The sequence below is a fragment of the Copadichromis virginalis genome, linkage group LG10 (genome assembly GCF_057382275.1).
Source record: "Copadichromis virginalis isolate Kocher_CV1m ecotype Utaka linkage group LG10, C_Virginalis_male_GT1.1, whole genome shotgun sequence".
Lineage (NCBI taxonomy): Eukaryota > Metazoa > Chordata > Actinopteri > Cichliformes > Cichlidae > Copadichromis > Copadichromis virginalis.
This window is the reverse complement of record NC_140627.1, coordinates 16,058,430-16,077,271: the sequence shown is the minus strand read 5'-3', so window position 1 is coordinate 16,077,271 and position 18,842 is coordinate 16,058,430. Positions and strand designations below refer to the sequence as shown.

Below are 18,842 nucleotides of genomic sequence, written 5' to 3'. Positions count from 1 at the left end.
ATTCCTGACAAGCCTTTAAATCCCACCTGAACTGTAACGCTCTGTCTACAAAGCCACAATAATAAGAAGGATAGCGTATACACAGTGATGCTGCTTGGTAATAAAATAACAGAGAGCCCTTTTTTTAATAAGCAGGATGCTTTTTGTTTCTTTGCAGATATGAACAGAGATCTATCACACGGCTAGCACACAGTTTGGTTAATGGTAGCGCTTTCCGTCCCTCAAACACATTTCCAAAACCAGATTAACAAAATGAATGACTAAAAGAATTACTTCAGCTATTTAAAAGGTTTCATCAAAACTCTTTTATGGACACTCAGCTCTGCTGATAGAGCCGTCCGGCTCCCTCAGGTCAGTGACTCAGGGCCCATTTCCAGCTCTCTGTGCGGGCGTACGCAATGCGGACACTTGGTGTGGGCAGCGTGCCAACCTCTGATAATCCAAATTGAATTTAGTGGAAAGTTGAGTTCTTTTGTAGCGTGTAATTAAGTTTTTTCTTTCTCTTTCCTGCTTAAAGACTGGAATTAACTGAGTTTGACAGTCGTCGTATTTTTACAGCCGGCAAACAAACAAGCTCATTACATTACGAATGATTTGTTGTGGTCAGAGCCAGTTTATGGCTTCAAATCATGTTATTTTAACTACGTGGCTTTGTCTCAGTGAAATGTGCGTTTAGCAGTTCTCTCTGCTAATGCATATTGGCTTCAACATCACAGAACAGAGGTACATTTTCAACATTAATGCTAGGCTTCTTTATGAGGGGGAGTGTCTGCACATGTGTGGTGGTGCTTTGGGCTAGTGATGCACTGGCTTCCCATGGGAATATTCATCTGGTTTCCCTTTAACTAAATGGTAGAGAGGGTGGAGGCAGAGAAAGAGGGAATATGTGAGAGGAAGATTGAGGAAGAGAGGCTTAATTTAATGAAACCCTCTTCTGGTCTCAGATGCTATAAACAAGAAGGAAATTTAAACCAAGGCCCATTCCTTATTGAATCTCTCTTAAGGACCCTATAACCCCTCTGTCTTCTCTTTTACCATTCAGAGCGCAGGGTAATGCAAACGTCTCGTACTCCTCCTTCAGTTTATACAAAGCTGAGCCCCTGACTGAAATCAGTCTACACCTAAACTGATTAGCTGTGTTTAGATAGCGCATCTTGCATGAGGACAGTACTTTCAGAGCAGCCCCGCTGCCCCCGCCCTGGCTCCTTATTCAAAGCTAGCACACACAATATATTCCTGATGAAGCATCCTGCTGTTTAAACTCTGGCTGATCTGTCTCTCTGCGAGCCTTAAATCAACCTTATGGGCCATTTCAGAAATTACTACCATTAAGAACTGCATACATACACTTTTCTTCCATTTGTGCTCTGAAAAGCGGGTCACGTGCACATGCATCCTTGGCTTCAGTTCATCCTGCTGACTGAATATAAAACTGCAGCGGTAAAAATGCGTCTCAGTAATTTGACATGCTAATGCCTCTGCAATTGAGCTTGTCTACAAAGTTGTTGTTTTTTTTCTACCAGTCTTGTTATCTGCAGGTTTCCTGTCTGTAACTGGAAACAGCAACAAATAGCTAGTGGGTCTCTGGCCATGTAGCAATTCACCAACTAGCACCTTTAAAATTCCTGGGCTAGAAACCACAATCTGTATTCAAAAGATGGACATAATCACTGTGACATCACCCAGTGGTTTTGGACTACTTGAAACTAATCTGAAGTTTAAGATTATGAACTTGTTTTTGTTTGTTTGTTTTTTTCAAAACAATGTTATTCCACTTTGAAAAGGGAGGAGTGGTGAGACATGAGCTAACAATGTAAATATGCATACACTGTTGTAGATCAGAATAACAGTGTGTACAGAGAGCTGGCACTGAAAGCAGCTACAATCCCTTATCTCTTTAGTGAGTAAAATATATATACTGTAACTATTCAAAATGAGTGCTGCACTGAGTATTTGACATGGGGGACCATCAGTTAATTACACAAACGTTCTTAACCACTAAAGAGTGCATGAACAATTCATATAACACACCAGTTTACAACCCACACTGTCTTAAGCAGGGAAATCATCACAACACACAACGATTTGTGATACAAAAATACTTTTAACACTAAAACATTTACAAAGCTACGCCTCTGGGCAGCAAGCTACTTATAACCAGGCAGCATGGAGCCTTTTAATCACTAAATTCAAGAACATTAAAGACAGATGGAGGAGGAAGGAAAGATATCACAGACCCACCAAAAGTTATGTCTTAAAAACGGTGAAGATGACACACATGAAAATGACCAAAACAATAGATCAAATTGTTAAGTCAAAATTTTGAAATCATAACCCAGATTCTTTTACTTACACATGGCAAAAAATGTCGTTTTTAGTCGCAATGAAGGGAAAAGCTTCCATAATAGCAGACAGGCAAAGGTCTTTGACTCCCGTAGTGCTTTTTCTGATTAAACAGAGTCGCTGCCCAGTCAGAGCTTGATTGTAATAGACACCTACAGCCCCTTGTTGGCTTCTGTCTCTCACTTTGGCTGCAGATAACAGCAGTGGTGGTTACAGGATGCTAGTTTTCACACTGTACTGCATGTTGCATGTTACTTTAAAGGAGTTAAAGTGTTAGCTAGTGGGCTTTAGCAGCCCAAACTTTTTCTATGTCCCTGTTTTTTTCCTGGTTCATACAGTCTATGCACACTGCTGCAGAAATGCTGGCTCTTTGTTGATATGTAAAATCACTGTCAGAAAAGAGAACTACTCCCTGAGTCCTGAACTTATATTACTATTTTTTTAAAGACTACTTAAAGACATTAAATGGTCTTAATTATAATGAAAGATGCTTTCCTTCATGATTACAGGGGTTATTTGGGGGGTGGGGTTGACTTTGCTTACCATGCCTCATTAAATCTTGAAAACAGTTGTGAGGTTGTTGATATTCCCTGAGCTGTACACTTCAGTCTCACCAGTACACAGATAAGACCTGATAAAAGAGATTTTAATAATAAAAGCATAATGTGTTGTAGGGCTTGCCTGCTGGTTGTACGTGTCTGCTGTGTTTGGCTCTGTCTTGCTTTGTAACGAGAAACAATCAGCAAGAATGCTGCGAAGTGGACTTGAGAGAATATCTTAAAATATCCCTGATTGAGTTAGAGGGGATCATTTTCATGTAACACTTTTGTAATGATAATATCCGAAGCTTAAGTAATAAAGGAAGGAGTGAAATCTGCCTCTTGTCAGCATTTACGATGAGAAGCACTTGCATGATTAGATGTCTTGCGATCGATGCAGCCTCTTCTCCCAATCATTAAGACTGCTCTTAACAGATTACAGCCCCCTCCCAAACATGCAGCCCTTCCTCCTCTTCTCCCTGCTCCTCCTCCTCCTCCTGTCTCACACACTCCCCTTTTTCAGCAGAAAGAACTGGAGCCGAGACGCTCTCGTACTTCTTAAGCTTTATTTTTTTAATTTTAGCCTCTTTTTATAGCATTTTCTTACACCTAAAGCTGAAGCTCACCTCCTTTGGTATAGGTGGCCGTTATCTGCTTTCACATGAGCACTTCTGATGACCTGGCACATGAATGGACAGCAGAATGAAAAAGACTAAACTGTAATACAAGATTTTGTGGTTAGAGAAAAGACAACAAAGATGGATCTGCGGACAATCCTTTATCACCTGCTGCTTTTCTGCTTTGATCCATCTACAGCCACAAGCCTCATAACAGGTAAGACGCACTCACACACAAAAATGCTGCAAAGATACGTCTGCTTGATTTAAGTGTGGATCTATTTTTGCTTCCTCATGTGCTGAATATCTGATTGTGTGCTGAACTTTGGGCTCCTGAAGCAGATATATTTGAAGCCAGAGGTAAGCACTGTACTTCTACTGAAACTGAAACACTATAAAGACGAATAACTAAGTGTATTTTTGTAGTTTTCCTATATTTACTATTACAAAGTAATTTATTTGTTAGTGTAATACAGACTATTTAGTGAATGCAAATGTGAAGCCAATTCAGTTTATATCCAGCATGAACAATGGTGTGTGTGTGTGTGTGTGTGTTATAGGCCAGCGCGTGTGCAAGGCAGGAAAAGGGAAGCCATGCTATAAGCTGGCCTACTTCTCCGAGCTCCGCCGTAAGCTGAACTTCGTGGAGGCAGAACGCGCCTGCAGACGGGATGGGGGGCAGCTCCTGAGCGTGGAGTCTGAGTCCGAGCAGAAGATCATAGAGCAGCTCATCACAGAGCTCCGCCCAACTGATGGAGACTTCTGGATAGGTCTCCGCCGAAACCATGGAGGCGAGGATAGCAACTTGGACTGCTCTTCCCAGTATTACTGGCTGGATGGTAGCAAGTCCACATTTAGGTCGGAACAGAGTCAGTTTGTGAAAAGTTCATTTTAAAGCAGAGATGTAAAAAAAAAAAAAAAACTCCACCAGATGAGAAAATATAGACTGTATAAAAGATGGATGTAGCTTGTAGAGATTTTAGCTGAATTCTTTTTAACGGCATGTAGGGGTTGAACCATCTTATTAATACTTGCATAGAAATCTATGAGTAAACAGCCTCTAGCTGACTTTGTGTCCTCAGAAAATACTTCATGCATGACTAAATCGGCAGTTTTGGATAGTGTTAAATAAAACATGAAGTTACGACAAACGTGAAGCTATGTTCGTTTTTTGCGTCATTAGAGAATAAGTGTGTGTACCTCCCCTGCACATTTGAATTTAAATGACCAAAAATTGTGGTGGTGCAAACACTCATGGCTTCTTAACACGACTTCACTAATCAGCTGATTGAGTGGCTGCGTCCATCTCTTTATAGTCTGTGTGAGAAGACAGGTTTTTCTCATTTGTCTGATCTGCTCAAAGACTTAAATGTGTTAGTGTCAATGCTACCTTTTGTTATTTCAGACCTACTTATGTTTTTCATTTTTGTGTTAAACTTGTTGAGTTTACCTGTAATGAAATGTGCTATATAAATATAATTGGCCTTGCCGTTGTCAAAACCAGCTTGGTAGAAAAAGAAGAGGAAAAAAAAACAGGACAAAAAATCTTTATTTCAAGGATTCACGTGAAAAAGGTTAAATGCTCCCTTTTTTGCAGTACAACTGATATTGTTTTAGGTCTGTAGTGTAGTACAGCACAAAATCTTGCAATTAAGTTTTGCTGTAACATATTCAACAATTATTTTTAACTTGAAACCTTTTGATGCCAGCTTTAAATAGTGTACAGCTTAATAAGCAAAACACTAAAATATCTTTTATTTCTTTCCTTCATTGCGACTAAAAAAAATGATTAATTAGTTAAAGCATCCATTACTCAGTCTTTAAAAAAGTCAGACTTCAAACACTTTGTCGCTTTATCACATTGTCACGTTTTATTTCATTTTTGTTCGTTATAATACTCCTATGTGCTCATATCTGGTGTTAAACAATCAGCAGCGGATCAGCAGAGCTCGACGAGGTCGAAGGGACACTAGTTACCTCTCAAGTTACTTTACAATACCTTGAAAAGTCATTATAGATTTTTTTTCTCCAGTGATGCCAAAAATATGGTTGCTTTGTGTGCGTCTGTATAGGAACTGGCACTGGGATGAGCCATCGTGTGGTTATGAGGTGTGCGTTGTAATGTATCACCAACCGTCCGCTCCTCCTGGTATAGGGGGGCTCTACATGTTCCAGTGGAACGATGACAATTGTGAAACCAAGAACAACTTCATCTGCAAATACTTCACTGCAGGTATTACTCAGAGGTCATTTAATTTTTGTTTGACTTGAAATTGTTGTTACTGCTGAATTAATTTTTTTTTCTTTCCAGAGGAGTCACTGGATCCTTCTCCTTCACCTAACTCCACTCAAACAGGTAAAAAAAATATTTATATTAGCTTTTAGGCTGATGTTGACATTTTGAATGTTTAGAGACTGATAGCTTTCATTACAGATGTCTTCCCTTCACCCGTGGTGCCGTGGAATCCAAATGATCACAACCACAACCAAACAGGTCACGATGATAAACATTTCAATCATTTGTGAAAAAATCTGACAGATTTCGACCTACACGACAATTACTAAATCTGTATCTTTGTTGTCTGTCTTTTATTTAGTTCTGAATTTGGTTTACATCATCATTCCCACCATCCCCCTCATACTGCTGCTGCTGACAGTGACAGGCGTCTGCTGCTTCAAGCTGATTGTCCGACGGTGAGGATCCAAAATAAAGGCAAATACTAAATGCAAGAATACTAAAGACAGCAATGTCATGCGGTTATGGTGACATACACACACAGTGGGCATGAATCTCATGGTAACTGGGAGCAAAAGGTGGAATTTATTTGGGATTTTCTCTAAATCCACACAGGGCCAGAATTATTCATACATCCCCACTAGTATTTGACCTTTCCAAAGTTCCAACCTCAACCATATTGAAGTCTACCAAAAGCATCTGGTTGCAGTGTAACTTGCTAAGGGAAATTTAACCATTTGAGGAGATTAATGTTTCCCAATTCAGTTTTCAGTATATTTGAGATCATTGGCCTGTTGGGTCACCCAACTGTGTCCATGTTTCAGTTCATGGCAGGTTTGATCCTTCAAGCTTTCTGGGTTCTTCCAAAAAATCCTAAACAAATTTACTCTCATCTGGGTTTAAAAAAATCTGAGTTTCTACTGGACCTTAGCAAAGTGGTGGCACATCAGAATAATTTGTATTTGTGTACACTTGTTTGAACTGATGATCTTGAAATCTGCTCCAAGCAACCTTCCCAACATCCTTCTCAGATATTCACTGAGTTCATAGGACATTCTTATTATTCTAAGTATTGGTCAATCCAATGAGTGCTGTTAAATAAATCCTTTATATGCTGGCAAAGGAAACTACCAGTTTTAATCAGTTCTGATCATTAACAAAATGGTAAATGGTCTGTAGTTGTATAGCGCTTTACTAGTCCCAAAGGACCCCAAAGCGCTTTACACATTCAGTCATCCACCCATTTACACACACATTTACACACTGGTGATGGCAAGTTAACAGACACTGTAGTGCTTCAGCAACTTCAGCACAACTTATTAAAAGATTTAAATGAGTGTATGTATATATTTGAGCCTGTGTGGATTAGAGAAAATCCTAAATAAATTTAAACTTGTGCACCCAATTATTGTTCTTTAACGTTATTAAAGATTTATGCAGTACAATCATATTTACTCTGGAAAACAACTGTTTAAAGAAATCATTAAAAGCTCAAAATGACTGTGATATTCATGTCCATGATGACTGCATCTAAACGTCTAACCACAATTGCATTGCTACTTTCCCTATTTCTACCTCTAATGGTAAAAAAAAAAAAGGGGTTTCCTCTTTATAGCATTATTTGAGCTCTTCTTCCAATTACATGCTCACTTTTCTTCCCTATCAGTAGCACTTAGTCCGCTATAGATTGACAAATCCGAAATGGTTTTAAAATGTAATGTTTTTTTAATTAAAATGTCTGAGAGATTTCTAAACACAGCTGAGATGTGCAGTTTTTCATAGACATGACTCATACTGAAGTACACTGAGGAGGAGTATTTTCAATGTTGATTAATACACAATATTAATTTATGGCAGCATTCACAATGATGTATGTGGGGTGTGCTCATAACACACAGTAACAATCCATAATGGTGGAGATAGATGGATGGATAGAGTCATGTTGTTTTCTGTATGCGTGAATGTTTTAAGGTGTCTTGTTTGGTGTCTTCTCTCTCTGTGTGACAGGAGGAGGAAACAGCAGAAATCCGAAGTATGTCAAACAGACCCAGGACTGTGCCCAAGCCCAACTTCAACTGATGTCTACAACGTCATTCGTTCCCAGAAGGATGACGACCTCGTGTCAGCTCGCCCGCAGACCAAGAACACCTCCTTTTTATGCCCCTCCCCTGACACACCAACTGGTGACTACGATAATCTGGGGGGCCGGGACACAGAGAGCGGCTTTGTGACACTTGCAAGCACAGAGAGCTGTTTCCTAAACTTTGACCTCAACGACCTCAGCCTCGGGCGCCGTGGCACTCATGACTTCTGCGACACCAGCTTGGGCCGCTCAGGGAAGAGGGACGTGAGTGGCAGCAGTTTGGGTCGCACGGGTCACAGAGAGTTCTACGACAAGAGTCTGGGTCGTCGTACAACGAAGAGCGAGCATTTCGGCAGCAGCCTATACAGGGACCACGGACTGTATGATGGCAGCACCACAGCGGGGAGTGACCTCTATGATCCCAAACTAAGACCTGGAGGTCACACACGAAAAGCTGACCTGTATCAGACATACTTCACCAATGGAAAGGAAGACACTTACCGAACCAGCCTCGGAACCTACGGAAACCGAAAGTCCTACAACGCAAATGTGGATTGCTACAGAAATGGGCTGAATTTGGACGGTGGAAGAAGATACTTCAACGAGCATGAATGGATCAACAGGGAAAATTACTGATTGCCTCAAAATCTCCTTTATTATGTGTACAGCACTGAATGAGTGAATGATACTGAGAGAGTGGCTAAAGACTGTGCATGGTTTTAAATGTTTCTAGTCTGTTATGTTTAAAGGACTGAAAATCAGGTTGAAAAAATATATAATTTATATTTTATTGCTGGCCCAATAATTCAGCCTGTAGCCTGCTGGTAGACTAGTCTGTGTAGGTATTCGTTTTTAGTAAATGAACACAATTTTGTCTATGAATACTAAAGTAACCAGGTGGCGCAAATAAGTTATATTTGTTTATGCAGATAGTTTGATGTGCTCCCGTTTCGTGATGTCTCAGCCTCTTCCTCTACAGTGATGCTTACTGAAAGAACGCAAATCAACGAAAAGATTTGGGTTACTCAGAATCATTCAGACCTACTGTAATGAATTTCTTTTGAAGACAAGGTCATAGGATTATTTGTGACTTTATTACAGGGAGGTAGGGGCAGAAATACATCAAAGCAACAATTACAAAAGGGGAGTCTGTTACTGGCATTTCCACAATTTTACGCATTGATTTCTGTTTACAGTTTACCCTGAACGGGCTGCGTATAATGCCTTAAACGATGTCCGTTCAATCTGTGCCGTTCTGTGCTTTAAAACTTCCAAAGGCGGAACGAAAAGTGTTGTAGGTTTGGGGTTAGAAGAAACAAAAATGCATGGAATAACAAAGACAATGTCTCAGGTTAAAGTTTCGTCCTATTTAATAATGATCCAAAGTGACAATATTACACGAGATCAATTCCAAACCACCGGAGTACCCTTGACACAAAGGTCACCTAATGGTAAAGCCTCCAGATTTTATCTGGACCTCACTAAAGCATCCAAGCAAATATTTCAATATATGCATGCATAGGAAGTTTTTGGAAAGAGCCATAATACAGTTACATTACAGAAATGACCCAGTAAAGAAGCACCTACTGTAAGCTAAGCTCACATTTTCTTGTGTACATGGCATCATTACCAAAATGTAGACGTTTACAGTTGACTCTGAGGATTATGAGCATCTCTGTCTATAAAAGCATGTGTGTTTTCATGTGTGTGTAGCAGCCTGTTTTGCATGGTCGTGTCAGGTAAGATAACTGAGGTCTTGAACTGTTATGTTTGCTGTGCTTGAAAACTGTTTTGTACACCCAAGTATACCTGAGAGATGCGGGCTACCTCAAACAGATTAAACACAATAAACCAGTACTGCTCGTGGAAGGTGGTTGTATTTATCTCCTGTGTGGTTTTATATTGCCTTAAATTGTGACGAGACCTTAATTTTACACACTTATTAAAGTATTTATCAAAGCCATTCTTAAAAAAAACAACAACAAGTGCAACGGTAGCTGCTACAATTTAGCTTGAGTGCCTGCAGCCTAACCAAACATTACGGCATGCTATTACAGTGTAATATAAACCAAAGCATCATCATTATTACTATTAATTCAGAATGTATTATGTCTTGATATCTCTCCTGTAAGTGAAAGTGGTTTGTATGTTTGCTACATAAGGAATATTCCAATAAAATGAGATGAAAAGCCAACCTGTCAAAGAGTGACTTTACTGCCCCAATAAAAACAACATCGGATTTATATTCACAGTCAATCATGATTTTATTAAGTTAAATTACTTAAGCATCCTTGGTTTTATTTATCTTCCACACTCATACCTGACAGAGCACACAACAGGACACTGTTCAAGCCCAGACGCGAGAGGATTTCTGCGTTTCACTGGTCAGAGAAATTCCTCCAGTCAGGCCACATTTTCAAGTTTCGAATACGGGCTGAATTAATGCAAATATTTTGTGGTGTGCATCCCCTTAAAGACATCCGGCTCAACACAGGCATACAAAATAAGATAAAACGTCCAGCTGATACCCTGCCAAGCATTTTCTTTCACTCTGACATGCACTGTCTCACACACAAGCTCAAAAGCAGACTGATGTCTTTTCCACATATTTTTCTCAACTTTTTCTAATACGTTTCTGCCTTTCATCCACACGCAAACACTGTTTGGTCACCAAAAAGTGGTCCAGGGTGGTGATATTCAGAGAGTCTGTGTAGTGTTGATGACAAGTAAACAGGGGGATTGATGTCTTTAAAGGGTCTGATAGCTTCAAAGGTTTCTTGAGACAACATGCACACTGACACACAAATACCAGCTGTTTTGAGAAGAGGTGATTGACGTCTTTTGTTGGGATTTTGTACAACTGCACAGGTTCGGGTGTAAAAGGTCAGCCGTGGCTCCGCTTACGAGGCTGCTTTTGCCGCCGCGGTTTTAAGATGGCGTAGCGCCTAAAGGTGATGTGGTGGTCAGATATGAATGGGATGTAGAACGCTCTGAAGAGAGGAGATGACCTGAGAGAAAAATGCCTTACATGTAAACAATCTGCTTCACATTGTAGATCTCCTTAATGTTTACATTTTCTCAGGATGTTTCCTTTTCTTTTCAACTGCAATACGTTATGCTTTTTCCTTCATTTACAGATTTTAATTTTACTGTTTTTTACACTTATTTGTAAAATATTTACTTGTAAAACTACCTTGATGCTTGAAGAAAAGGCTTATAAGCGATGATAGTCCACTCCTCTTTGCTGGCTGAGTAACGTGGCTCAAGCGGCGTCTCTTCATCTGTGTCTAGGTCCACTAAGTAGTGGCACTGTTTTAAATCAACCTGCACAGAGAAGACAAATACATTTTTAATTTATTTGCTCTTAACTACAGTATTAGTTAGCAAACATGTCTGCGTCTAAGGAACTTACATATCTGCTTGGCTCCTCCAGGTTCTGATCGTTCATATTAGCTGGGATGATCTGTGTGGCCAGAGGACCAGAGGCATACGGCTGAGGCAGCTGCCCCTTAAACTCAGACTGAATGAAGTGCAGTTGCCAGCTGGAGATTAAAAGAGAGACTTTTAGCTTAGTGAAAACATAAAAATGAGAAATCACCCTTACAGACTTTATCAGACACTGAAAACCTGTGCAGATTTTCTGGACACTGACTTGTGTGGGAGAAGAAAACTGCTCGGGAAGCGATACCACTCTTTGCCAACACATACGCTGACAGGCCTGCTTTCGGGGACCGAGTGAAGAGTCGGATCCTTGGCAATGCGGTGAAATTCTGGGTACAGGTCCAGAGGGGCATGGTAGCCTGTAAACAGACCAAAATATCATAAGCCTTCGCTCAATGCTGATGCTGGTGCTGGTGCTTAGGGAAAATGGGACACACACACAAACCTCTGAAGAGGGCGACAGAACGAGACAGTGACAACACAGCGAAGACCACCACTGCGCTTAAAGCCAACCAGTTCGAGGAGACGGTGTAGTGTTCCAGTCGGTATCGCTGGAACAGGAAGTGGTAGCATTTCTGTAAATAAAATGAATAAAATCCATTTCATTTACGTGCACATTTGTGACCAAATGGGCCTAAAAATGCTGAAATCAACTAACGCAGCAGGCTGTTTTGCTTTGAAAGCCAAAATTAGACAATGGTAAACTACACCTGTAATGAGGAGAGGGCAACTGCCCCGCTGAGGCAGATGAGAGGGTAAATAGGAAAGAGAAAACGCTCTTCTTTATGAGGTCTAGTGAAGAAAACCAACATCCACAGATACATGGGAGACAGAGTCAGCCAGTACGGGCGGCCCAGGTTCTGCACTGAAGAAAACACATGTGTGTACAACGATGTGAAATCACAAAAGGTAAACCCTGTAAATGTGCTGGAAGATACTGAATATACTGCACTGTGGAGCACAGTGACTTAGAAGAGTGCTAACCGGAGTTAATGTGAGATGAGGGTAACTACCTGGACTAAATCACGAACAAATGTATATAGGTGAGTGAATCATTACAAGTGTAATGTAAATGTAACAAGCCAAAATCAACATATTTTGTGCATACGCAGGAAAACACACCATTGAACCTGTGTAACAGTGTCTCCATGAGAGCAGTGAGTGGCAGGGAAAACAGTGCCAGAGCAAACACCAGGTTGAAGTTCAGGACGCCGTTTACAAAGTAAAAATGCCACGGCTCCGTACCTGGAAATTAAACAACAGAAAGCAAGAGAAGTTACCCTGTGCCCAACAAAAACTGCAGCGACAAACTGTTAAATCTTAATATTTGCTTGATATTGTCATTGACGTATTATCAGTCCAACAGTTACTGTAGTAAATTAGGCAATTCATAAAAGGCATATCCAACATTGTATATCCTAAATATCTCATACTTTATATAAATATCACATGTGGATGTATTGAGGTATTAAATGTGACAAAACAGGTCATTTACCATATAGATCAGGCCCATGTGGTGTAAAGACATTGTACAGGAGAATATTGAGTGGCGCTATGACCAGTTTGCCATAAAAGAAAGAGTCCACCGCCACCAGAGGTACCTGAGAACACAAGATGAGAAGGAAAGTGAACTGATGCAGGTCACATAAACATTAAGCTCCTGCATAAAAATATGCTATAATTCACAAAGAACTACAGATACAGATGGACAAAAGGGTTAAGCCACACCTCTTAAATCTTTGAATTCAGGTGTTTTTCGTCCCATTGCCACAAACTAAAAGAAAATCACCAACCTAACTATGCAGTCTGCTTTAAAAAATATCTGTCAAACAGTGGATCATTCTGAAGAGCTCTCTGATTTTGAGCGTAGTGCTATAATAGGATGCCATCATTTCAACAGATGAATTCGTCAAATTCCTTCCCTACTAGATATTCCACAATCAGCTGTAAGAGGTGTTCCTGCAAAGTGGAAGGATTTAGGAACCACAGTAACTTAGCCACAAAGTGATAGAGGACATAAAGTTACAGAGTTAGGTTAGTGAGCGCTGAGGTGCACAGTGTGCACAGTGTGTCATCCTGACTCAATAACCTCCACTGGAATAACCATCAGCATAAAAACTATCCACTGAGAGTGTCATGACATGGGTTTCTATGGCCGAGCAGCACCTGTAGGTGTATGTGGCCCAATATTTTTTAGTATAGTTTACATATGTTGTGACAATGTGACACATGACAGCAAAATGCATTATTATATTCCTGCCCCTGTGGTACGTCCACAGAGATTTTGTGGGGAATGCTCTACCTGTGACAGAAAAGAAACCCATTATTCTAGTAGTTCTATATTCTTACCAGCAGCAGAAGCAAAGCAATAAATGACCAGGTGATGAAACTCTTCCACTGCCTCTTCAACACAAGCAAGTCGAAAGCAATTGGAAGTCTAACAAGAGAGAAGAAACTTCAATGACACAGTAGCTGATCCGGCTCACATTCATCCCAGTTCATATGTTATTGTAACGTGATACAAGTGATACATTTTTTGTTGTCAATGGTTGGCTGTATTGCACTAACTAAAAAGAATTAAACTCCACTGAAAATTCAAGCAAGCCCGTAAACATTTATATCCAGAATAAAGTAAAAAAAAATTTTAAGGTGTAAAGTTTTTTCAAAAAAGCTGTATTACAATTAACACATAGTTAAAAGCCTGCAATGCCAGTATTTACAGTCATACCCGATCAATGCAGAGAATGGCCATCCAACAATGGCGCCGGCAGCCACGCCGATGATGGCTAACGGTGTTGAGTCTTGGAACCAACCCGTCATGGCAACCAGTGTTGTGTACATACAGAAAGACGAAGGTAGGAAAGCTGTAGAGAAAGAAATAAACTTTAATCAGAAAAAGACTAAGCACAAACACAAAAATGTCCCTACAATCCCTACAGCGTTAATGGGAGCACAGGAGAAATAAATCATAAATATGAAATGTTCCTTAGAGGCAAACACTGCACACTGTTCGTGTGGCAGTTCTGCTCTTCTTGATCAGTGATCTGCCAAAAGGCCAGAAAAGCAAGGCTTTGTAATGAGTTGCTCGATGTAAAAACCAACAGATGTAAGGATGGAGGCAACTGATAGTCCCCAGAAATGTAGCTAAACACGACCAACCTGCAGAGGAGCAGAACATTCCTGTGCTCAGGACGAGGAATGCCAACATCAAACGACCCACGTGCAAACCAAACTTCTTACAAACTGCTCTGTGGCACACACACACACACACACACACACACACACACACACACACACACAAAATAAAAATGCTTAACTTTAGTAACATATCTTAATCAGAAAAAAACGCTGCAGGAAAATTGCTTTGTAACAGATGATTCTAGACATCTACAAAATTATCCCAAAATGTGAACACCAAAGTGCTAACATGCCTTGCATTTAAGAGGAGGGTAAACTCACTTGTAGAAATAGAGCTCACAGACACAGCAGGAGAATGCTAAGACACATCGCACAAAGTAGAACACCAACACCTGCAACACAGTCATAACACAAGCCTGAAACTACTGCACATGTCCCACTATAACGTTACACACACCTGTGTGTGCACGCATGTGTGAATTCATGTATTTTAAACTTTAGATGCCCCGTGGAGGAATATTGAACTTTTTAGTCTATCCAGATTTTAGTTTAAAGCTTCTTCTAATAGAAGTAGCATGTCCTGCAGGTAAATATAGTTTTCAATTTTAAAAAGAAAAAGTATACTGATGATGAGCTTGTTAGATTTTACACAGAATGCATTCACTGTGGTGTTAGGATCAGCATAGAATTTCAGAATCGGTGCATCCCTATTATAAAATACAGGAACGTCAACACATGGCAAAAGCCGAGCTTGCGATACTTACCTTGTTTGTCTGTAGAACATGGGCGTGCAAGCAAGCAGGAAGTGCATGTAACCATAAGTAAGCATAGGACCGGATGGCATACAGTGGAGAGTATTCCCATGTTTGCATTCCTGTGCCGTAGAGCAAGTAGTGCATCTGTCAGAACACAGGAATAAAAGACAAACATAATCCATTGGAACAAGAGAGAGATGCTACAAAATGATTCTGAAGCAGGCATTAGAAAAACTGTCACACAACACACTATGGTAGGGCTGTGCGATATGACCAAAATCTCATATCCCGATATAACACATTTATCGCTCTGACAACGATATAAATCACAAAAATGTAACATTTTCTGTAAATTCTGTAAATCTCTGGCAACTCAACTTGCGTGAAGTGTTTGCTTCTCATCCGTAAACTCTCTGCATACTCTTTCACGTGATTCAGTTTATTTTGAAAAGTCTCAACAGGATCTTGAGCTTTATTGTGAAAGGTTTACGAGGAAAACAAACAAGCCACGCGGTGGTTTTACCATCATTGTTGCTAAAGACAACAGGTAAAAACAGACGCTTGTTCGTCCATAGTGTGGTAAGAGAAAGAGAGAACTTTAAGAAATTAATATAGCCACTACAGTGACCATCAAAACAATGAAAAAACATTGCTGTAAACAGTTTATTTTACGACACCACAAAACAAACGATAGCGTAATAGGAAACGATAGATGTTTTTATATCGTCATCCGATATATATCGTTATATCAAACAGCCCTACACTATGGCACTTTCAAATGCCCCACAGCAGAGATCAGTACTCACAGGCTCCCAGTAGTTAAACGTCTCATCGCAGTCGGAGATGTTGCTGAGCAAAGCTGCACAGAAGCGTGCAGAGAGCAGGCATTTAAATGCAGTCGAACCTTCTGGAGCCCATACCTGCCCCCCACGACTTATTGACCTATTACAAAAAAAAAGATTAATATGAACATTCATTCAATGCATATGTATATATTTATGCTAATATAAATCAGAACGTTCCCTTTACACAAATAAAAAATAAATTGTCTATATCTTAAATAATATAAACATTTATGTGAGCACTGAGTGGGTGTTTTATCACATACCAGTTTAACTGCTTTACTACACTCGTGTGCCTGCTTTTAATAAAATACCAATTAAGATAACACAGATAATCCCAAAATGTGCATGTGTGGTATCAAATTGTTGTGTATTTCCAGCTCACATTTCTGTTCACTTTTACAAAACACTTAAATATTTTCTCCAAATTTATTCCAGTTTCAGATTTACTTTAGGAAATACTCTTTAAACAGTTTCTCTCTTTTCCAAACCAACATTATTAGTACTATTGTGAATAACAATTTCAAATGTTTTTATTGTTTCTATATTTTTCTCCAATTTCTTTTCACCTTTTAGGTTTCTTATCCTGCCTCTGGATTTTGTATTTTAAAAGTATCTGATAAATTATTTAAACCAATGGTTTTTTTGTGAGTTATTAACAACAAAAAGAGAGCCAGTGTGATATTTATTTTAGTATAAGAAATATCAGCATCAACAAACTTTTTTCACACAAAAATTTATATAGTTCCATATTTCTCTGTATTTTTTTTTTTTTTTTTACAATGGCTAATCAAATATTGGTGAGTTAAATAACAGAGAGGGCTGCTTTTCTGTTAATGACATTAATAACGGGTCCACTGAGGGACAACAATGAGACTTGCCTATAACAGGAATGTTTTACATGGTGGAGGCTGCTGACATTTTCCTTAGTCATGTTTTCTGACTGTTTTTTCACTAGTTTTGCATTTGGCCAGGGTCAGTGTCACTACTGGTATCATGAGGCAATACCTGGGCCCTACAGAGGTTGCACAGGTAGTCCAACTGCTCCAGGATGCACATCAATATGTGGCATTGCCAGAAGGCTTTTTGTGTTTCCCAGGACAGTTTCAAGAGCATGGGAAAGATTCCAGGAGACAGGCAGCTACTCTAGGATAACTGAACAGGGCTGCACAAGGTCCTTAACCCATGAGTATTACCGGTATCTGCTCCTTTGTGCAAAGAGCAACAGGATGAGCACTACCAGAACTACAAAATAACCTCCAGCATGCCACAGGTGTGAATATATCTGACCAAAAAATCTAAAACAGACTTCACGAGGGTGGCCTGAGAACCCAACGTCCTCTGAAGGATGAAGGAATTGATATCAATGACTGGCTTTGTTTTAGCCTGACCAAAACGGGACATTATGTTTTGGTCATCCGACTCCACCAGGTTGCACCTTAGACAGCTCAGTGATGCCCTGGTCCAGCTCTGCAAGGACATCCCCCAGGACACCATCCCACATCTTATTAGCACCACATAGGACCATACAAACTCCTAAGTGGCATTTTGAGTTGCTGCAATGGAATTTCAGCAGCAGCAACTATCCTGTCTCATCAATTTATCACTTCTGGGTGTCTTCCATCAAACAATGTGGTATCATTTCATTCCTAACGCATTATCCAGTCCATCTGAGCATAGATACCCAGCTAGATTTTTTCCCATTGCGATTTGATGTTTTTTTCTAAGTGTTAGTTAATTTTTTCTGAGCAGCGTATACATATGATTCTGGTCTGAGCAGATATTCTCATTTCTGTCAATTATGATCACTCCCAGTTAAAATGTTATCATTTCAACTCTGCCACCTCCAGATCTGACTCCGAACCACACATCACAGCCGATCACAGCGTCATCTTGTAAAATATATAAATAATGTGCACTTTCTATCGGTTAGGAAATACTTATATCTTTATTGTCTAACAGTTATAATAACTTCTCGTGTAAAGAGAACTGCGTGGATGGTCACACTAATACAAACGTGTGATTTGCGTTCACAGTGTTGCTTATGTGTTGCAGTGTTTCCTTTGTTCGCGCCCATCATCAGATTAGTCAGATTATAGTCGGCTCAGCTGCAGCTCAGCCCTGACCCTCACGTTGCGTATTTTATGACACGTCACCTTACAAATTGTCACTTTCCCCAACAACAACACCACCCAATCGTCTCAAACAAGTGTTTGTGTCGGTCCAGAGCACGAGTTTACCCACGCCACAACTGGCACCACAGCCAGTTACCACATATCTGACACTAACAGAATGAATGGAGCTGACCACTGCGATTTACTGCTCCGCTAAAACATAAACAACGCAACTTAGTTAGTACGGTGGACACACAGCTAAACAGCCACTGTGGTTCATATTAATGTAAATACACACTGGTGTAGTTTGTTCAATGGTCATTGCCAGGCGTTGTTATCGTGTCGTTACAGTCAAAACTTACTAAGGTATCAAAGTAGCTAGCTTAGCTAGCTTCCCCTGCTCAGGCTGTCAGTCACACCTCCTCATGCAGCTTGTGTCTCCTCTGGATTCATACTCACTCTTGCCGAGTCTCTGTGATTTTGCTGTCATCGGTGACTTTCTCCTCTTTGGGTGCCCGAGTTTCGGCGGGGACGTTCACGTTGTTTGCATCTTGTCTGCTGCCTCGCCTGGTTCGCTGCCGAAGCGCCTTGGCCGCCATGTTTACCGACGGTCCTGCTCCCGAGTCGCGATTCGTTCATTTTCGGCTGTGTCCGGATATTGACAGCTCTAATCATACAGTTCAATTAAGCGCTTAAGTTACAAGTACTCTTTACTGCGATTCAGTAAAGTTTCA

At 40.2% G+C, this 18,842-nt stretch overlaps 2 protein-coding genes across 2 annotated transcripts; one reads left to right on the top strand and one right to left on the bottom strand.

The window, feature by feature from the left end:
- Positions 1 to 3,440: 3,440 nt before the first annotated feature.
- layna (layilin a) lies at positions 3,441 to 8,925 on the top strand. The gene is made up of 8 exons (XM_085470197.1): positions 3,441 to 3,716; positions 3,839 to 3,859; positions 4,060 to 4,357; positions 5,572 to 5,732; positions 5,811 to 5,855; positions 5,934 to 5,993; positions 6,097 to 6,193; positions 7,743 to 8,925. Exons 1-8 carry the CDS (start codon positions 3,641 to 3,643, stop codon positions 8,452 to 8,454), a joined length of 1,470 nt encoding a protein of 489 aa, XP_085326323.1. The 5' UTR covers positions 3,441 to 3,640; the 3' UTR covers positions 8,455 to 8,925.
- On the bottom strand, positions 8,894 to 18,736 carry alg9 (ALG9 alpha-1,2-mannosyltransferase). The gene is made up of 15 exons (XM_085470196.1): positions 18,568 to 18,736; positions 15,959 to 16,094; positions 15,162 to 15,296; positions 14,719 to 14,789; positions 14,419 to 14,507; positions 13,988 to 14,123; positions 13,609 to 13,696; positions 12,755 to 12,860; positions 12,382 to 12,504; positions 11,970 to 12,124; positions 11,705 to 11,834; positions 11,471 to 11,618; positions 11,231 to 11,360; positions 11,012 to 11,142; positions 8,894 to 10,826 (listed from the first exon to the last, which is right to left on the bottom strand). The coding sequence occupies exons 1-15, from the start codon at positions 18,705 to 18,707 to the stop codon at positions 10,703 to 10,705; spliced, it is 1,842 nt and encodes a 613-aa protein (XP_085326322.1). The 5' UTR covers positions 18,708 to 18,736; the 3' UTR covers positions 8,894 to 10,702.
- Positions 18,737 to 18,842: the final 106 nt, after the last annotated feature.

Coding starts and splice junctions, on each gene's coding strand:
- layna (XM_085470197.1), top strand. CDS start 3,641: ATGGATCTGCGGACAATCCTTTATCACCTGCTGCTTTTCTGCTTTGAT. Junction 3,717..3,838: donor AGCCACAAGCCTCATAACAG/GTAAGACGCACT, acceptor GGGCTCCTGAAG/CAGATATATTTGAAGCCAGA. Junction 5,733..5,810: donor CTGCAAATACTTCACTGCAG/GTATTACTCAGA, acceptor TTTTCTTTCCAG/AGGAGTCACTGGATCCTTCT.
- alg9 (XM_085470196.1), bottom strand. CDS start 18,707: ATGGCGGCCAAGGCGCTTCGGCAGCGAACCAGGCGAGGCAGCAGACAA. Junction 15,297..15,958: donor CGTTTAACTACTGGGAGCCT/GTGAGTACTGAT, acceptor GTGTTCTGACAG/ATGCACTACTTGCTCTACGG. Junction 12,861..13,608: donor TTGCTTTGCTTCTGCTGCTG/GTAAGAATATAG, acceptor TTGTGTTCTCAG/GTACCTCTGGTGGCGGTGGA.